Below are 19,533 nucleotides of genomic sequence, written 5' to 3'. Positions count from 1 at the left end.
CTATAATAAGTATATCATATTTCTTCTTGACAGTAGGAAGAGGAAATTGAAAACCTCCAAATATAATCGATGGAATTTTTCCAATAGAGTTGATACTATGAACTTGAGGTTGTTTCCTCGGGAAGTGTACCGTATGCTCATTACCATTAACATGAAAAGTGACATTGCCTTTTTTGCAATCAATAACAGCCCCTGCAGTATTAAGAAAAGGTATTCCAAGAATAATAGACATACTATCATCCTCGGGAATATCAAGAATAACAAAGTCTGTTAAAATAGTAATGTTTGCAACCATAACAGGCACATCCTCACAGATACCGACAGGTATAGCAGTTGATTTATCAGCCATTTGCAAAGATATTTCAGTAGGTGTCAGCTTATTCAAGTCAAGTCTACGATATAAAGAGAGAGCCATAACACTAACACCGGCTCCAAGATCACATAAAGCAGTTTTAATATAATTTCTTTTAATGGAGCAAGGTATAGTGGGTACTCCGGGGTCTCCAAGTTTCTTTGGTATTCCACCCTTAAAAGTATAATTAGCAAGCATGGTGGAAATTTCAGCTTCCAGTATCTTTCTTTTATTAGTAATGATATCCTTCATATATTTAGCATAAGGATTTGTTTTGAGCACATCAATTAATCTCATACGCGATAGGCCTAATCATTTCAGCAAAGCGCTCAAAATCCTCGTCATCCTTTTTCTTGGTTGGTTTCGGAGGAAAAGGCATGGGTTCCTGAACCCAAGGTTCCCTTTTTTACCATGTTTCCTAGCAACAAAGTCTCTTTTATCATAACATTGATTCTTTGATTGTGGGTTATCAAGATCAACAGCAGGTTCAATTTCTACATCATTGTCATTACTAGGTTGAGCATCATCATGAACATCATTATTGATATTTTTACTAGGTTCTTGTTCGTTACCAGATTGTGTTTCAGCATCAGACATAGATATATCATTTGGATTATCAGGTGGTTCAGCAATAGGTTCACTAGAAGTTTGCAAAGTTCTATCATTTTTCTTCTTCTTCTTTTTAGAAGAACTAGGAACATCAATATTATTTCTTTGAGAATCTTGCTCGATTCTCTTTGGGTGGCCTTCAGGATACAAAGGTTCCTGAGTCATTCTACCAGTTCTAGTAGCCACTCTAACAGCATAATCATTTTTCTTACTATTCATTTCATCAAGCACTTCTTTTTGAGCCTTAAGTACTTGTTCTACTTGAGTGGTAACCATAGAAGCATGTTTGCTAACAAGTTTAAGTTCACCTTTAATATCAGCCATATAATCACCCAAGCGTCTAATCATATAAGCATTTTCTTTTAATTGTCTACCAAAATAAGCATTGAAGTCGTCTTGCTTATACGTAAAGTTATCAAACTCATCCAAGCACTGACTAGCAATTTTAGTAGGAGGAATTTCAGCTTTATCATATCTATAGAGAGAATTTACCTTTACTACCTATGTCGGGATATCGGGATCAGGAGGTTCTTCAGTAAATAAATAATTAAGATCATCTGTTTCTTCAACAGGCGGTATATTAAGACCATGTATTTCTTCAATAGGAGGTAAATTCTTAACGTCTTCAGCTTTAATACCTTTTTCTTTCATAGATTTCTTTGCCTCTTGCATATCTTCGGGACTGAGAAATAGAACACCTCTCTTCTTCGGAGTTGGTTTAAGAATAGGTTCAGTAATTAGAGCAGGAGATGGCTTAGGAGGTGCCCAATTATTTTCATTTGTCAACATATTATTCAATAGAATTTCAGCTTCATCCGGTGTTCTTTCCCTGAAAAGAGAACCAGCACAACTATCCAGGTAATCTCTGGAAGCATCGGTTAGTCCATTATAAAAGATATCAAGTATTTCAGGTTTCTTAAGAGGATGATCAGGCAAAGCATTAAATAACTTGAGAAGCCTCCCACAAGCTTGTGGGAGATTCTCTTCTCTAATTTGCACGAAGTTGTATATTTCCCTCAAAGTAGCTTGTTTCTTATGAGCAGGGAAATATTTAGCAGAGAAGTAATAAATCATATCCTGGGGACTACGCACACAACCAGGATCAAGAGAATTAAACCATGTCTTAGCATCACCCTTTAATGAGGACGGAAATATTTTGAGTATATAGAAGTAACGCGATCTCTCATCATTAGTAAACAGGGCAGCTATATCATTTAACTTAGTAAGATGTGCCACAACAGTTTCAGATTCATAGCCATAAAACGGATCAGATTCAACCAAAGTAATTATATCAGGATCAATAGAGAATTCATAATCCTTATCAGGAACACAAATAGGTGAAGTAGCAAAAGCGGGGTCAGGTCTCATTTTATCTCTAAGTGATTATTTGTTCCATTTAATTAATAACCTCTTAAGCTCATATCTATCTCTGCAAGCAAAAATAGCGGCAGAAGTTTCCGCATCAAAAAGATAACCCTCAGGAATAACAGGCATATTTTCATCATCACTATCATCATCGTATTCAGATTCAATAATTTCTCTTTCTCTAGACCTAGCAATTTGTTCATCAAGAAATTCACTAAGGGGCACAGTAGTATCAGGCATAGAAGCAGTTTCATCATAAGTATCATGCGTAGCAGAAATGGCATCATCAATAACATGCGACATATCAGAACGAATAGCAGAAGCAGGTGTAGGTGTCGCTAACTTACTCATAACAGAAGGTGAATCAAGTGCAGAGCTAGATGGCAATTCCTTACCTCCCCTCGTAGTTGAGGCATAGATCTTGGTTTTTGGATCTCTCAAATTCTTCATAGTGTCTAGCAGATATAAATCCCAAGTGACTCAAAGAATAGAGCTATGCTCCCCGGCAATGGCGCTAGAAATTAGTCTTGATAACCCACAAGTATAGGGGATCGCAACAGCTTTCGAGGGTAGAGTATTCAACCCAAATTTATTGATTCGACACAAGGGGAGCCAAAGAATATTCTCAAGTATTAGCAGCTGAGTTGTCAATTCAACCACACCTGGAAACTTAGTATCTGCAGCAAAGTGTTTAGTAGCAAAGTAATATGATAGTGGTGGTAGCGGCAACAAAAGTAAAGACAGCAAAAGTAATGTTTTTGGTATTTTGTAGTGATTGCAACAGTAGCAGCGGGAAAGTAAATAAGCGAGAACCAGTATATGGAAAACTCGTAGGCACCGGATCAGTGATGGATAATTATACCGGATGTGGTTCATCATGTAACAGTCATAACATAGGGTGACACAGAACTAGCTCCAATTCATCAATGTAATGTAGGCATGTATTTCGTATATAGTCATACGTGCTTATGGAAAAGAACTTGCATGACATCTTTTGTCCTACCCTCCCATGGCAGCGGGGTCCTATTGGAAACTAAGGGATATTAAGGGCTCCTTTTAATAGAGAACCGGAACAAAGCATTAGCACATAGTGAATACATGAACTCCTCAAACTATGGTCATCACCGGGAGTGGTCCCGATTATTGTCACTTCAGGGTTGTCGGATCATAGCACATAGTAGGTGACTATAGACTTGCAAGATAGGATCAAGAACTCACATATATTCATGAAAATATAATAGGTTCAGATCTGAAATCATGGCACTCGGGCCCTAGTGACAAGCATTAAGCATAGCAAAGTCATAGCAACATCAATCTCAGAACATAGTGGATACTAGGGATCAAACCCTAACAAAACTAACTCGATTACATGATAAATCTCATCCAACCCATCACCGTCCAACAAGCCTATGATGGAATTACTCACGCACGGCGGTGAGCATCATGAAATTGGTGATGGAGGATGGTTGGTGATGACGACGGCGACGAATCCCCCTCTCCGGAGCCCTGAACGGACTCCAGATCAGCCCTCCCAGAGGTTTTAGGGCTTGGCGGTGGCTCCATATCGTAAAATGCGATGATTTCTTCTCTCTGATTTTTTTCTCATCGAAACTCAATATATGGAGGTGGAGTTGGAGTTGGAGACGCAACAGGGGGCCCACAAGGTAGGGGGCGCGCCCTGGGGGGGCGCCCCCACCCTCGTGAGAAGGGTGTGGGCCCCCTGGTCTTCGTCTTTGGCGAGGATTTTTTATTGTTTTTTCTAAGATGTTCCGTGGAGTTTCAGGTCATTCCGAGAATATTTGTTTTCTGCACATAAAACAACACCATGGTAATTCTGCTGAAAACAGCGTCAGTCCGGGTTAGTTCCATTCAAATCATACAAGTTAGAGTCCAAAACAAGGGCAAAAGTGTTTGGAAAAGTAGATACGACGGAGACGTATCACTCCCGTGAAGGGTAAGGTCGATACTCGGCTCGATCGCCGCTGAGAATACATCCTCCGTGGCGGGGTCTATCCACCCATCCATGGATGGCGCAATTGGCTCCGAATGGTTGCCGGTGCGATCTCCTGAACACTGTCCGATGGTAGAGCTAAATCATGCTCATCATGACCGTTTGGCGCACTCGGCAGGGGCTCGAATCCGTCGAAGATCAAGTCTCTGCAGATGTCGGCCGTGTAGTTTAAGCTTCCAAACCTGACCTGGTGGCCAGGGGCGTAACTCTCGATCTGCCCCAGATGGCCAAGCGAGTTGGCCCGCAGTGTGAAGCCGCCGAATACAAAGATCTGTCCGAGGAGAAAAGTCTCACCCTGGACTGCATCGCTATCGATGATCGAAGGAGCCATCAAGCCTAACGATGATGACACAGAGGAACTCTCAATGAAAGCACCAATGTCGGTGTCAAAACCGGCGGATCTCGGGTAGGGGGTCCCGAACTATGCGTCTAAGGCGGATGGTAACAGGAGGCAGGGGACACGATGTTTACCCAGGTTTGGGCCCTCTTGTTGGAGGTAATACCCTATGTCCTGCTTGATTGTTCTTGATAATATGAGTAGTACAAGAGTTGATCTACCACGAGATCGGAGAGGCTAAACCCTAGAAGCTAGCCTATGGTATGATTGTTGTTCTGTATGTTGTCCTACGGACTAAACCCTCCGGTTTATATAAACACCGGAGGGGGCTATGGTTACACAGAGTCGGTTACAAGGAAGGAGAACTACATATCCGTATTGCCAAGCTTGCCATCCACGCCAAGGAGAGTCCCATCCGGACACGGGACGAAGTCTTCAATCTTGTATCTTCATAGTCCAACAGTCTGGCCAAAGGATATAATCCGGCTGTCCGGATACCCCCTAATCCAGGACTCCCTCACATATGTTCCTCCCTCATAATAATTTTCATTAACATCATGAATGAATTCAACAATATAACTATCACATAAAGCATTCTTTTCATGATCTACAAACATAGAAAATTTACTACTCTCCACATAAGTAAAATTCTTCTCATGAATAATAGTGGAAGCAAACTCAATGAAATAATTATCATGTGAGGCATAATCCAATTGAAAACTAAAATCATGATGACAAGTTTCATGGATATCATTATTCTTTATAGTATACAAGTCATCACAATAATCATCATAGATAGCAACTTTGTTCTCATAATCAATTGGAACCTCTTCCGAAATAGTGGATTCATCACAAAATAAAGTCATGACCTCTCCAAATCCACTTTCATCAATATAGTCATCATAAATAGGAGGCATGCTTTCTTCATAATAAATTTGCTCATCAAAACTTGGGGGACAAAAAATATCATCTTCATCAAACATAGTTTCCCCAAGCTTGTGGCTTTGCATATCATTAGCATCATGGATATTCAAGGAATTCATACTAACAACATTGCAATCATGCTCATCATTCAAATATTTAGTGCCAAACATTTTAATGCATTCTTATTCTAACACTTTGGCACAATTTTCCTTCCCATCATACTCATGAAAGATATTAAAAAGATGAAGCGTATGAGGCAAACTTAATTTCCTTTTTCTTGCAATTTTCTTTTATAAACTAAACTAGTGATAAAACAAGAAACTAAAAGACTCGATTGCAAGATCTAAAGATATACCTTCAAGCACTCACCTCCCCGGCAACGGCGCCAGAAAAGAGCTTGATGTCTACTACACAACCTTCTTCTTGTAGACGTTGTTGGGCCTCCAAGTGCAGAGGTTTGTAGGACAGTAGCAAATTTCCCTCAAGTGGGTGACCTAAGGTTTATCAATCCATAGGAGGCATAGGATGAAGATGGTCTCTCCCAAGCAACCGTGCAACCAAATAACAAAGAGTCTCTTGTGTCCCCAACACACCAAATACAATGGTAAATTGTATAGGTGCACTAGTTCAACGAAGAGATGGTGATACAAGTGGTATATGGATGGTAGATAAAGGTTTTTGTAATCTAAAAATATAAAAACAGCAAGGTAACTAATGATAAAAGTGAGCACAAACGGTATCGCAATGCTAGGAAACAAGACCTAGGTTCATACTTTCACTAATGCAAGTCCTCTCAACAATAATAACACAATTGGATAACATAACTATCCCTCAACATGCAACAAAGAGTCACTCCAAAGTCACTAATAGCGGAGAACAAACGAAGAGATTATGGTAGGGTACGAAACCACCCCAAAGTTATTCTTTCCAATCAATCCGTTGGGCTATTCCTATAAGTGTCACAAACAGCCCTAGAGTTCGTACTAGAATAACACCTTAAGACACAAATCAACCAAAACCCTAATGTCACCTAGATACTCCAATGTCACCTCAAGTATCCGTGGGTATGATTATATGATATGCATCACACAATCTTAGATTCATCTATTCAAACCTACACAAAGTACTTCAAAGAGTGCCCCAAATATTCTACCGGAGAGTCAAGAAGAAAATGTGTGCCAACCCCTATGCATAGGTTCATGGGCGGAACCCGCAAGTTGATCACCAAAACATACATCAAGTGGATCATAGAATACCCCATTGTCACCATAGGTATCCCACGCAAGACATACATCAAGTGTTCTCAAATCCTTAAAGACTCAATCTGATAAGGTAACTTCAAAGGGAAAACTCAATCCATTACAAGAGAGTAGAGGGGGAGAAACATCATAAGATCCAACTATAATAGAAAAGCTCGCGATACATCAACATCATGCCACCTCAAGAACACGAGAGAGAGAGAGAGAGAGAGAGAGAGAGAGAGATCAAACACATAGCTACTGGTACATACCCTCAGCCCCGAGGTAGAACTACTCCCTCCTCGTCATGGAGAGCACCGGGATGCTGAAGATGGCCACCGGAGAGGGATTCCCCCTCCGGCAGGGTGCCGGAACGGGTCTAGATTGGTTTTTGATGGCTATGGAGGCTTCTGATGGCGGAACTCCCGATCTATTATGCTCCCCGAAGTTTTTAGGGTATATGGGTATATATGGGAGGAAGAAGTACGTCGGTGGACCTCCGGGCTGTCCACGAGGCAGGGGGGCGCGCCCAAGGGGTGGGCGCGCCCCCCACCCTCGTGGGCAGCCCGGGACTCTCCTGGTCCAACTCCGATACTCCGTGGGCTTCTTCTGGTCCAAAAATAAGTTCCGTGAAGTTTCAAGTCAATTGGACTCCATTTGATTTTCCTTTTCTGCGATACCCTAAAACAAGGTAAAAGCAGAAACTGGCATTGGGCTCTGCGTTAATAGGTTAGTCCCAAAAAATAATACAAAAGTGCATAATAAAGCCCATAAACATCTAAAACAGATAATACAATAGCATGAAACAATCAAAAATTATAGATATATTGGAGACGTGTCAAGGTCGCCGTCTTCATATCAGCCCATGGGCACACGAGGCCGCCAAGGATCGAGATCCATGCTCACTGCCGACTCGCTGCCCGCATGACCAAGTCCAGCGCTCGACACCATCGGGACGACCTTCCCCCCGACGTCGGGGATGGGCACCCTCGCCGGAGGAGGCCGCCGCCACCACACCCCGCCACCCGAACTAGAGGCCTCGCCGCCACGCTACCTGCTTCGCCAGCCGCCGGCTACGGCAGGGCAAGTCGCCCATGGCCAAGGCCGCATGCAGCCCCCGCCGCCCGCCGGACCACCGGCGCTAGATCTGGCCGGATCCGACGAGCGCGGCACTGATACGTCTCCAACGTATCTATAATTTTTGATTACTCCATGCTATAGTATCTACTGTGTTGGACATTATTGGGCTTTATTATCCATTTTTATATTATTTTTGGGACTAACCTATTAACCGGAGGCCCAGGCTATTTTTGGCTGTTTTAGGGTTTCAAAGAAAAGGAATATCAAACGGAGTCCAAACGGAATGAAACCTTCGGGAATGTGATTTTCTCAACGAACAAGACCCAGGAGACTTGGACCCTACTTCAAGACACAAAAGAGGAGGCCACTTGGTAGGGGGCGCGCCTACCCCCCTAGGCGCACCCTCCACCCTCGTGGGCCCCTGTTGCTCCACCAACGTACTCCTTCCTCCTATATATACCTATGTACCCCCAAACGATCAGATACGGAGCCAAAACCCTAATTCCACCGCCGCAACTTTCTGTATCCACGAGTCCCATCTTGGGGCCTGTTCCGGAGCTCCGCTGGAGGGGGCATCAATCACGGAGGGCTTCTACATCAACACCATAGCCCCTCCGATGAAGTGTGAGTAGTTTACCTCAGACCTACGGGTCCATAGTTAGTAGCTAGATGGATTCTTCTCTCTTTTTGGATCCCAATACAATGTTCTCCCCCTCTCTTGTGGAGATCTATTCGATGTAATCTTCTTTTTGCGGTGTGTTTGTTGAGACCGATGAATTGTGGGTTTATGATCAAGTCTATCTATGAACAATATTTGAATCTTCTCTGAATTTTTTTATGTATGATTGGTTATCTTTGCAAGTCTCTTTGAATTATCAGTTTGGTTTGGCCAACTAGATTGATCTTTCTTGCAATGGGAGAAGTGCTTAGCTTTGGGTTCAATCTTGCGGTGTCCTTTCCCAGTGACAGTAGGGGCAGCAAGGCACGTATTGTGTTGTTGCCATCGAAGATAACAAGATGGGGTTTTCATCATATTGCATGAGTTTATCCCTCTACATCATGTCATATTGCTTAAGGCGTTACTCTGTTTTCATTAACTTAATACTCTAGATGCATGCCGGATAGCGGTCGATGAGTGGAGTAATAGTAGTAGATGTAGGCAGGAGTCGGTCTACTTGTATCAGACGTGATGCCTATATACATGATCATACCTAGATATTCTCATAACTATGCTCAATTCTGTCAATTGCTCAACAGTAATTTGTTCACCCACCGTAGAATACTTATGCTCTCGAGAGAAGCCACTAGTGAAACCTATGGCCCCCGGGTCTATCTTCATCATATTAATCTACCAATACTTAGTTATTTCCTTTTGCTTTTACTTTGCTTTTATTTCACTTTGCAACTTTATCATAAAAATACCAAAAATATTATCTTAGCATATCTATCAGATCTCACTCTCGTAAGTGGCCGTGTAGGGATTGACAACCCCTTAATGCGTTGGTTGCGAGGATTTATTTGTTTTGTGCAGGTACGAGGGACTCGCGCGTAGCCTCCTACTGGATTGATACCTTGGTTCTCAAAAACTGAGGGAAATACTTACGCTACTTTGCTACATCATCCCTTCCTCTTCGGGGAAAACCAACGAAGTGCTCAAGAGGTAGCAAGAAGGATTTCTGGCGCCGTTGCCGGGGAGGTCTACGCAAAAGTCAATATACCAAGTACCCATCACATACCCTTATCTCCCGCATTACATTGTTTGCCATTTTCCTCTCATTTGCCTCTCGTTTTCCTGTCCCCCACTTCACCCTCGCCGTTTTATTTGCCCTCTCTCTCTATCCTCCTTCTCTTTCCCGTTTGCCTCTTTTTGCCCGCTTGCTTTTTGTTTGCTTGTGTGTTAGTTCGTTTGCTTGTCATGATGGCTCAAGATAACTCTAAATTGTGTAACTTCACCAATACCAACAACAATGATTTTATTAGCACTCTGATTGCTCCTCTTACCGATGCTGAATCTTGTGAAATTAATACTGCTTTGCTGAATCTTGTCATGAAAGATCCGTTTTCCGGCCTTCCCAGCGAAGATGCCGCTACCCATCTAAATAGCTTCATTGATTTGTGTGATATGCAAAAGAAGAAAGATGTGGATAATGACATTGTTAAATTGAAGCTATTTCCTTTTTTGCTTAGAGGTCGTGCTAAAGCTTGGTTTTCGTCTTTGCCTAAAAATAGTATTGATTCATGGAATAAGTGCAAAGATGCTTTTATCTCTAAGTATTTCCCTCCCGCTAAGATCATCTCTCTTAGAAACGATATTATGAATTTTAAGCAACTTGATCATGAACATGTTGCACAAGCTTGGGAGAGAATGAAATTAATGATACGTAATTGCCCTACTCATGGTTTGAATTTGTGGATGATTATACAAATTTTTTATGCTGGATTGAATTTTGCTTCTAGAAATCTTTTAGATTCGGCTGCGGGAGGCACTTTTATGGAAATCACTTTAGGAGAAGCTACTAAACTCCTAGATAATATTATGTTTAATTATTCTCAATGGCATACTGAAAGATCTTCTAATAAAAAGGTGCATGCGATAGAAGAAATTAATGTTTTGAGTGGAAAGATGGATGAACTTATGAAATTATTTGCTAGTAAGAGTGTTTCTTCTGATCCTAATGATATGCCCTTGTCTACCTTGATTGAGAGTAATAATGAATCTATGGATGTGAATTTTGTTGGTAGGAACAATTTTGGTAACAACGCGTATAGAGGAAATTTAAATCCTAGGCCTTATCCTAGTAATACCTCTAATAATTATGGTAATTCCTACAACAATTCTTATGGAAATTATAATAAGATGCCCTCTGATTTTGAATCTAATATTAAAGAATTTATTACTTCGCAAAAGAATTTCAATGCTATGATTGAAGAAAAATTGCTTAAGATTGATGATTTGGCTAGGAACGTTGATATAATTGCTCTTGATGTTGATTCTTTGAAACTTAGATCTATTCCACCTAAGCATGATATCAATGAGTCTCTCAAAGCCATGAGAATTTCCATTGATGAGTGCAAAGAAAGAACCGCTAGGATGCGTGCTAAGAAAGATGCCTTTATAAGAGCGTGTTCTTCTAGTTGCTATGAAAATAAAGATGAAGATCTAAAAGTTATTGATGTGTCCCCTATTGCAATATGAATCTTGATAATGATGGGACTGAATATGATCCACCTTTACCTACAAGGCGTTCCAAGAATTCAGAGTTTTTAGAACTTGATGCTAAAATTGATAAAAGTGGGATTGGAGAAATTAAAACCCTAGATGTTGCTAAACCTACTATTTTGGATTTCAAGGAATTTAATTATGAAAATTGCTCTTTGATTGATTGTATTTCCTTGTTACAATCCGTGCTAAATTCTCCTCACGCTTATAGTCAAAATAAAGCGTTCACTAAACATATTGTTGATGCCTTGATGCAATCTTATGAAGAAAAACTTGAATTGGAAGTTTCTATCCCTAGAATACTTTTTGATGAGTTGGAACCAACTATTAAAATTAAAATTAAAGATCGTGAATGCTATGCTTTATGTGATTTGGGTGCTAGTGTTTCCATGATTCCAAAGACTTTGTGTGATTTGTTAGGTTTCTGTGATTTTGATGATTGCTCCCTAAACTTGCACCTTGCGGATTCCACTATTAAGAAACCTATGGGAAGAATTAATGGTGTTCTTATTTTTGCAAATAGGAATTATGTGCCCGTAGATTTTATTGTTCTTGACATAGATTGCAATCCTTCATGTCCTATTATTCTTGGTAGACCTTTCCTTAAAACGATTGGTGCAATTATTGGTATGAAGGAAGGAAATATTAGATTCCAATTTCCGTTAAGGAAACGCATGGAACACTTTCCTAGAAAGAAAATAAAATTACCTTATGAATCTATTATGAGAGCCACTTATGGATTGCCTACAAAAGATGGCAATACCTAGATCTATCCTTGCTTGTTATACCTAGCTAGGGGCGTTAAACGATAGCGCTTGTTGGGAGGCAACCCAATTTTATTTTTATTCCTTGATTTTTGCTCCTGTTTAGTAATAAATAATTTATCTAGCCTCTGTTTTGGTTGTGTTTTTGTGTCTAATTAGGGTTTGTGCCAAGTAGAACCGTTGGGAAGACTTGGGGAAAGTCTTGTTAAACTTGCTGTAAAAAACAGAAGCTTTAGCGCTCACGAGAACTGCTGTCATTTTTATTTGGAAAGTCATATTTAGTTAATTATTTTTGAAGATAATTAATAGATAAATTCCTCGCGTCAAGCAATTTATTTTAGAATTTTTGGGGTTCCAGATCTTGCGCTAGATACAGATTACAACAGACTGTTCTGTTTTTGACAGATTCTATTTTTCTTGTGTTGTTTGCTTATTTTGATGAATCTATGGCTAGTAAAATAGTTTATAAACCATAGAAAAGTTGGAATACAGTAGGTTTAACACCAATATAAATAAATAATGAGTTCATTACAGTACCTTGAAGTGGTCTTTTGTTTTCTTTCGCTAACGGATCTCACGAGATTTTCTACTTTGAGTTTTGTGTTGTGAAGTTTTCAAGTTTTGGGTAAAGATTTGATGGATTATGGAACAAGGAGTGGCAAGAGACTAAGCTTGGGGATGCCCATGGCACCCCCAAGATAATCTAAGGACACCTAAAAGCCAAAGCTTGGGGATGCCCCGGAAGGCATCCCCTCTTTCGTCTACTTCTATCGGTAACTTTACTTGGAGCTATATTTTTATTCAACACATGATATGTGTTTTTCTTGCAGAGTCTTGTATTATTTGAGTCTTTGCTTTTTAGTTTAACACAATCATCCTTGCTGTACACACCTTTTGAGAGAGTCATACATGACTTGGAATTTGTTAGAATACTCTATGTGCTTCGCTTATATCTTTTGAGTTATATAGTTTTGCTCTAGTACTTCACTTATATCTTTTAGAGCACGGTGGTGGATTTGTTTTATAGAAACTATTGATCTCTCATGCTTCACTTAGATTATTTTGAGAGTCTTAATAGCATGGTAATTTGCTTAAAATCCTAATATGCTAGGTATTTAAGATTAGTAAAAATTTCTTAAGAGTGTTTTGAATACTAAGAGAAGTTGGATGCTTGATGATTGTTTTGAGATATGGAGGTAATAATATCAAAGTCATGCTAGTTGAGTAGTTGTGAAATTGAGAAATACTTGTGTTGAAGTTTTCAAGTCCCATAGCATGCACGTATGGTAAACATTATGTAACAAATTTTTAACATGAGGTGTTATTTGATTGTCTTCCTTACGAGTGGCGGTCGGGGACGAGCAATGGTCTTTTCCTACCAATCTATCCCCCTAGGAGCATGCGCGTAGTGCCGAGGTTTTTGATGACTTGTAGACTTTTGCAATAAGTATGTAAGTTCTTTATGACTAATGTTGAGTCCATGGATTATACGCACTCTTACCTCGCCGGTGCATCCAAACCCCGTGATATGATACGCTCTTTCACACATAAACCTCCTTATATCTTCCTCAAAACAGCCACCATACCTACCTATTATGGCATTTCCATAGCCATTCTGAGATATATTTCCATGCAACTTTCCACCATTCCGTTCATCATGACACATTCATCATTGTCATATTGCTTAGCATGATCATGTAGTTGGCATAGTATTTGTGGCAAAGCCACCGTTCATAATTCTTTCATACATGTCACTCTTGGTCCATTGCATATCCCGGTACACTGCCGGAGGCATTCATATAGAGTCATCTTTTGTTCTAGTATCGAGTTGTAATCATTGAGTTGTAAATAAATAGAAGTGTGATGATCATCATTCCTAGAGCATTGTCCCAAGTGAGGAATTATTAAAAAAAAGAGAGAGGCCATATAAAAAAGAGAAAGGCCAAATAAAATAAAAAAATGAGAGAAAAATAGAGAAGGGACAATGTTACTATCCTTTGCCACACTTGTGCTTCAAAGTAGCACCGTAATCTTCATGATAGAGAGTCTCTTGTTTTGTCACTTTCATATACTAGTGGGAATTTTTCATTATAGAACTTGGCTTGTATATTCCAACAATGGGCCTCCTCAAGTGCCCTAGGTCTTGTGAGCAAGCAAGTTGGATGCACACCCACTTAGTTTCTTTTGTTGAGCTTTCATACATTTATAGCTCTAGTGCATCCGTTCCATGGCAATCCCTACTCCTTGCATTAACATCAATCGATGGGCATCTCCATAGCCCATTGATTAGCCTCGTTGATGTGAGACTTTCTCCTTTTTTGTCTTCTCCACATAACCCCCCTCATTATATTCTATTCCACCCATAGTGCTATGTCCATGGCTCGCGCTCATATATTGCATGAAAGTTTATAGGTTTGAGATTACTAAAGTATGAAACAATTGCTTGGCTTGTCATCGGGGTTGTGCATGATGAGAGCAATCTTGTGTGACGAAAATGGAGCATGACTAAACTATATGATTTTGTAGGGATGAACTTTCTTTGACCATGTTATTTTGAGAAGACATAATTGCTTAGTTAGTATGCTTGAAGTATTATTATTTTTATGTCAATATGAACTTTTGTCTTGAATCTTTCGGATCTGAATATTCATGCCACAATTAAGAAGAATTACGTCAAAATTATGCCAAGTAGCACTCCGCATCAAAAATTCTGTTTTTATCATTTACCTACTTGAGGACGAGCACGAATTAAGCTTGGGGATGCTTGATACGTCTCCAACGTATCTATAATTTTTGATTGCTCCATGCTATATTATCTACTGTTTTGGACATTATTGGGCTTTATTATCCACTTTTATATTATTTTTGGGACTAACCTATTAACCGGAGGCCCAACCCAGAATTGTTGTTTTTGCCTGTTTTAGGGTTTCGAAGAAAAGGAATATCAAACGGAGTCCAAACGGAATGAAACCTTCGGGAACGTGATTTTCTCAACGAACAATACCCAGGAGACTTGGACCCTACGTCAAGACACAAAAGGGGAGGCCAAGAGGTAGGGGGCGCGCCATCCACCCTCGTGGGCCCCCCTGTTGCTCCACCGCCGTACTCCTTCCTCCTATATATACCTACGTACCCCCAAACGATCAGATACGGAGCCAAAACCCTAATTCCATCGCCGCAACTTTCTGTATCCACGAGATCCCATCTTGGGGCCTGTTCCGGAGCTCCGCCGGAGGGGGTATCGATCACGGAGGGCTTCAACATTAACACCATAGCCCCTCCGATGAAGTGTGAGTAGTTTACCTCAGACCTACGGGTCCATAGTTAGTAGCTAGCTGGCTTCTTCTCTCTTTGGATCTCAATAGAATGTTCTCCCCCTCTCTTGTGGAGATCTATTCGATGTAATCTTCTTTTTGCGATGTGTTTGTTGAGATCGATGAATTGTGAGTTTATGATCAAGTCTATCTATGAACAATATTTGAATCTTCTCTGAATTCTTTTATGTATGATTGGTTATCTTTGCAAGTCTCTTCGAATTATCATTTTGGTTTGGCCTACTAGATTGATCTTTCTTGCAACGGGAGAAGTGCTTAGCTTTTGGTTCAATCTTGCGGTGTCCTTTCCCACTGACAGTAGGGGCAGCAAGGCACGTATTGTATTGTTGCCATCGAGGATAACAAGATGGGGTTTTCATCATATTGCATGAGTTTATCCCTCTACATCATGTCATCTTGCTTAAGGCGTTACTCTGTTTTCATTAACTTAATACTCTAGATGCATGCTGGATAGCGGTCGATGAGTGGAGTAATAGTAGTAGATACATACAGGAGTCGGTCTACTTGTCTCGGACGTGATGCCTATATACATGACCATACCTAGATATTCTCATAACTATGCTCAATTCTGTCAATTGCTCAACATTAATTTGTTCACCCACCGTAGAATACTTATGCTCTCGAGAAAAGCCACTAGTGAAACCTATGGCCCCTGGGTCTATCTTCATCATATTAATCTACCAATACTTAGTTATTTCCTTTTGCTTTTACTTTGCTTTTATTTCACTTTGCATCTTTATCATAAAAATACCAAAAATATTACCTTATCATATCTATCAGATCTCACTCTCGTAAGTGGCCGTGTTGGGATTGACAACCCCTTAACGCGTTGGTTGCGAGGATATGTTTGTTTTGTGCAGGTATGAGGGACTCGCGTGTAGCCTCCTACTGGATTGATACCTTGGTTCTCAAAAACTAAGGAAAATACTTACGCTACTTTGCTGCATCATCCCTTCCTATAAGGGAAAAACCAACGCAGTGCTTAAGAGGTAGCAGGCACCCCCATAGACATGCATCCGCCACACCGCAAGAGCACGCGTGGGACGTCGCGCCACCAGCCACGCGTGCCGCCGCCCCGAGTATCCGCCGCTGCATCGCTGCGCTCCGCGCCATCACAACGCCTCCGCGCGCCCAAACTGTCCCGCGCCAGCGGGGGTGGGTGAGAGGAGGGGGAACGAGGCCCCGCCACCGCCGAAGCTAGAGGGCGAAGCGGCGCGAGGGGAGAAGGAGGAAGGGAGGGCGCGGAGTCCCGACGAGTAGGGTTTCCCCCCATCGCCCGCGGGAGCGACGCGGGGAGGGGCGGGAGGGAGGGGCCAGCCGTTTTCGTGTTTTTAGGGACTATTTGGCATCGCGCGGAAGGAAAATTAGCTAGGTTTTATTAGTGGTGCTCTAGTTCCGCCTGTTATTCCTTTCGCTTGTTTGTTTGTTTCATTAATGATTTCACCAAGGGTGTAAGGCTGGGGATGTGCAGCTAGCTTCAGTTTCTCGCCTGCTGTCTCGCCTGCTTGTACCTTGTAAAACGGAACCGTTGCTCTCCAGTGATTGAATGATTATAAGCTAGTAGTAGTTGGGAAAAAAATATGTACCAAACTGTTCTGATGTGAACTGCTGCACTGCTCATATGCATGTCTTCTCCTTTTCTTTTTCTTTTTTTGGTATATATCTGGTATGCTGTAATTTAGCAGAAACACATTTCTATTTCCTTCTGGAATAGGGGAAACAAATACGAGTACTAAATGTCGCAAATCGGTCTTGTTCAACCAAATGTGTTCTCTCCAGGGTGCATCTTTCACCCTCTTTTTGGTGCATCGGGTGTCTATTTGTCAGGAATATTTTCTTTCCCGCGGGGATAGGAAGGAAAATTGCCCGCCACAAAGAAGGCTTGTTCGACGAAATCTGTTTAAGCATTCTGATTCATTTAATCAGTTTATAAGCCATTGTGCTTCTCTTACAAAAATAAATAGATGGCGGAACAAGGACCAGATCAATTCCTCAGAATATGAGCTCATATGGAGCCGGTGTTTAGGTAATGATTTCTCAGCATACCACGGGAAGACAACAGAGTGGATGTCAACTGGCGCATATTGCAAAATCATAGTGACATTTCAGCATATAATTAAGAAAATTCTAGAGGTCGATATTTCAGGTGGTATCTACAACACTCACGAATGTAAAAAATATCTAGGGCTTAGATAACACTATAGTATGTTCTAGAATAGTGATATTTGTAATAGTATGACTAGGATGATGACACTTGTCATATATCTAACAACACTGTATACATGAACAAGGAACACCGATCTAACTAAGAAAAACCCAACAAATTTGCATTCAGAGAGGAGTGAAGGGCTCCAAATTGGTATTATTTAATTTTATAAGAGTACACACAAAGAATTTATTGGGGTATGTGGTCCACAAAATGAGATTTCACAAAATCCGATCGCACAACAATTTCCTTACATAGAAATGCTAAGCATATAACCATTAATTATCCGCCTTAACACGCTATATGTATTCAAAAACTGAGATTGAATCTTCACTAATTAGCCTTGGAAACCGGTCCTAAATGTGTTTTTGGACAAAGTGTTTTAGTTACCATTAGTGTAGAAATACACTTGATCCCATGAAAGCTTAGGCTCTTTTATCTGTAGAACAACAATATTGAAAAAATTAAAAAATATCATTAGGATATTCAGATAGCAAGATCTATTAAATTAACTCATTATTATTATTTCTTACCGAAAACTCGATGTTATTTTCCTGGAAGCCAGCTGTGCTATTTTTTGTAGATTCATTATCTCCGTTGTACATATCTTTTGATGCTACGTTGGAGAACCCACATTTCGTGTGAAAAAAATAGAAAACGTGAAAAAAAAAGTTAATTAGTGTAACATCTAATTAAGAAAAGTAACATGAATAATCAAATAGTTGTGTGTTTATCATGTACACATGTACTATCAATCTTGTCCATACCCTTAAATGATTGCATGTGTATCAACGGATGACTGCCTGAATCATTCATATTATGGTTCATGCAAGCAACTGCTTGTGTCGTAATAATCTCTGGAAAGTTTGCACTAGACAAAGATTGCATCATTGTAGAAGAAGCCTGCACACATGTTATTCGCATGTTGAGAAAATAAGTTTATGACATTGTTGGAGTGAGCAAGTGATAATGGTCTCTAGATAGATTTTCAGTAGAGTACCTGTAAGTTAGAAGAGAGCAATGATGCTTGGGGAGGTGTTAATTTGTTATTCCTTGTTCCAGTATTGCCCTTACGAAGAGGATCGAGATTCATCCTATGTTTCTGGAATACAATTCGTTAAACATTATAGAAGGATATAATCTTCACAAAAAAGAGTCTCCACAAAACAAAATAAGAGAGGAGTATGACTAGTTTTAAAGTACATAATTTTCTACATCCCAACACATGTTGATGCTTTCACTATATTATTTTTTAAAGCAATGATTGAAAATCATAGGTAAAACTAGATATAATATCATATTTTTATGCTAGAATGCACTATATATTAGTTTCACCGGAAAACAACTACATTTGTAGTGCATTGAAAAACAAGGAGGGGCTAAGAAGACATCTTTATATGAATTTCACATAGTAGACAAATGCAACATTTTGCATGAAAATTTACCCATGCACATAAAAAACTCAATATGCACATTTTCTACTCCATTTATGTGAACCCGATGCACATTTCACTTATCACATTTGTACTTTCTGTAAAAATATAAAGAATAGAGGACTATGTGGTCATCTTAATTTGAATATTATGTATAAAAGGTATAGTCCAATTACCTGAAGGTGGCTGGCAATGTTCTCTCTAGTGAGTGTAGAGTCATTCATCAACTTAAGTATTTTCTTTGGCACAGCATCTAAGACCACATTCAAAATAAAACAAGTTACCTTATAAACACTAAACTAAGTTATCAACACTACATGTAAAATTTGCTATATATAAGATTGGTTGATAGGCTCAGTGATCCAATAGTACATATAAACCTAGTCCATTAATAATTAGCTGTAAATTAGGCAGATGGGCAAACAACGATGATTAACTACATTACCTCCAGGGAGGAGCTTGTCATGTGCTTCCACGAACTTCTTGTGTAGTTCGTCAGTCCAAATGACCCGGGCCTTCGTTGGCTTCTCGGCCGGTTTTTGTTTCTCGTTCTTGACATTCACTTCATCCAGCTCCTGACTGTTTGTATCGTTTACTCGTGTCCTTCTCATCCTCCTTCTTGTCGCCCTCCTTCCTGAAATTACAAAGGCTGTTGTTGT

General features: G+C 40.2%; 1 protein-coding gene across 1 annotated transcript; it reads right to left on the bottom strand.

Annotated features, from left to right (window-relative positions):
• Positions 1–17,654: 17,654 nt before the first annotated feature.
• Positions 17,655–19,123, bottom strand: LOC119345147. Its single transcript, XM_037615364.1, has 5 exons — positions 19,051–19,123; positions 18,442–18,543; positions 18,209–18,344; positions 17,975–18,057; positions 17,655–17,880 (listed from the first exon to the last, which is right to left on the bottom strand). The coding sequence occupies exons 1-5, from the start codon at positions 19,096–19,098 to the stop codon at positions 17,824–17,826; spliced, it is 426 nt and encodes a 141-aa protein (XP_037471261.1). The 5' UTR covers positions 19,099–19,123; the 3' UTR covers positions 17,655–17,823.
• Positions 19,124–19,533: the final 410 nt, after the last annotated feature.

This window comes from Triticum dicoccoides, chromosome 1A (assembly GCF_002162155.2).
Source record: "Triticum dicoccoides isolate Atlit2015 ecotype Zavitan chromosome 1A, WEW_v2.0, whole genome shotgun sequence".
NCBI lineage: Eukaryota > Viridiplantae > Streptophyta > Magnoliopsida > Poales > Poaceae > Triticum > Triticum dicoccoides.
This window is presented reverse-complemented; position numbering and strand designations above follow the sequence as displayed.

Excerpts from the sequence above, each read along its gene's own strand:
- LOC119345147 (XM_037615364.1), bottom strand. The coding sequence starts at position 19,098 with ATGAATGACTCTACACTCACTAGAGAGAACATTGCCAGCCACCTTCAG. Across the intron at positions 18,345-18,441 it reads TGCTCTCTTCTAACTTACAG|GCTTCTTCTACAATGATGCA; the intron begins GTACTCTACTGA and ends ACATGTGTGCAG. Across the intron at positions 18,058-18,208 it reads ACACATGCAATCATTTAAGG|CATCAAAAGATATGTACAAC; the intron begins GTATGGACAAGA and ends TCTCCAACGTAG.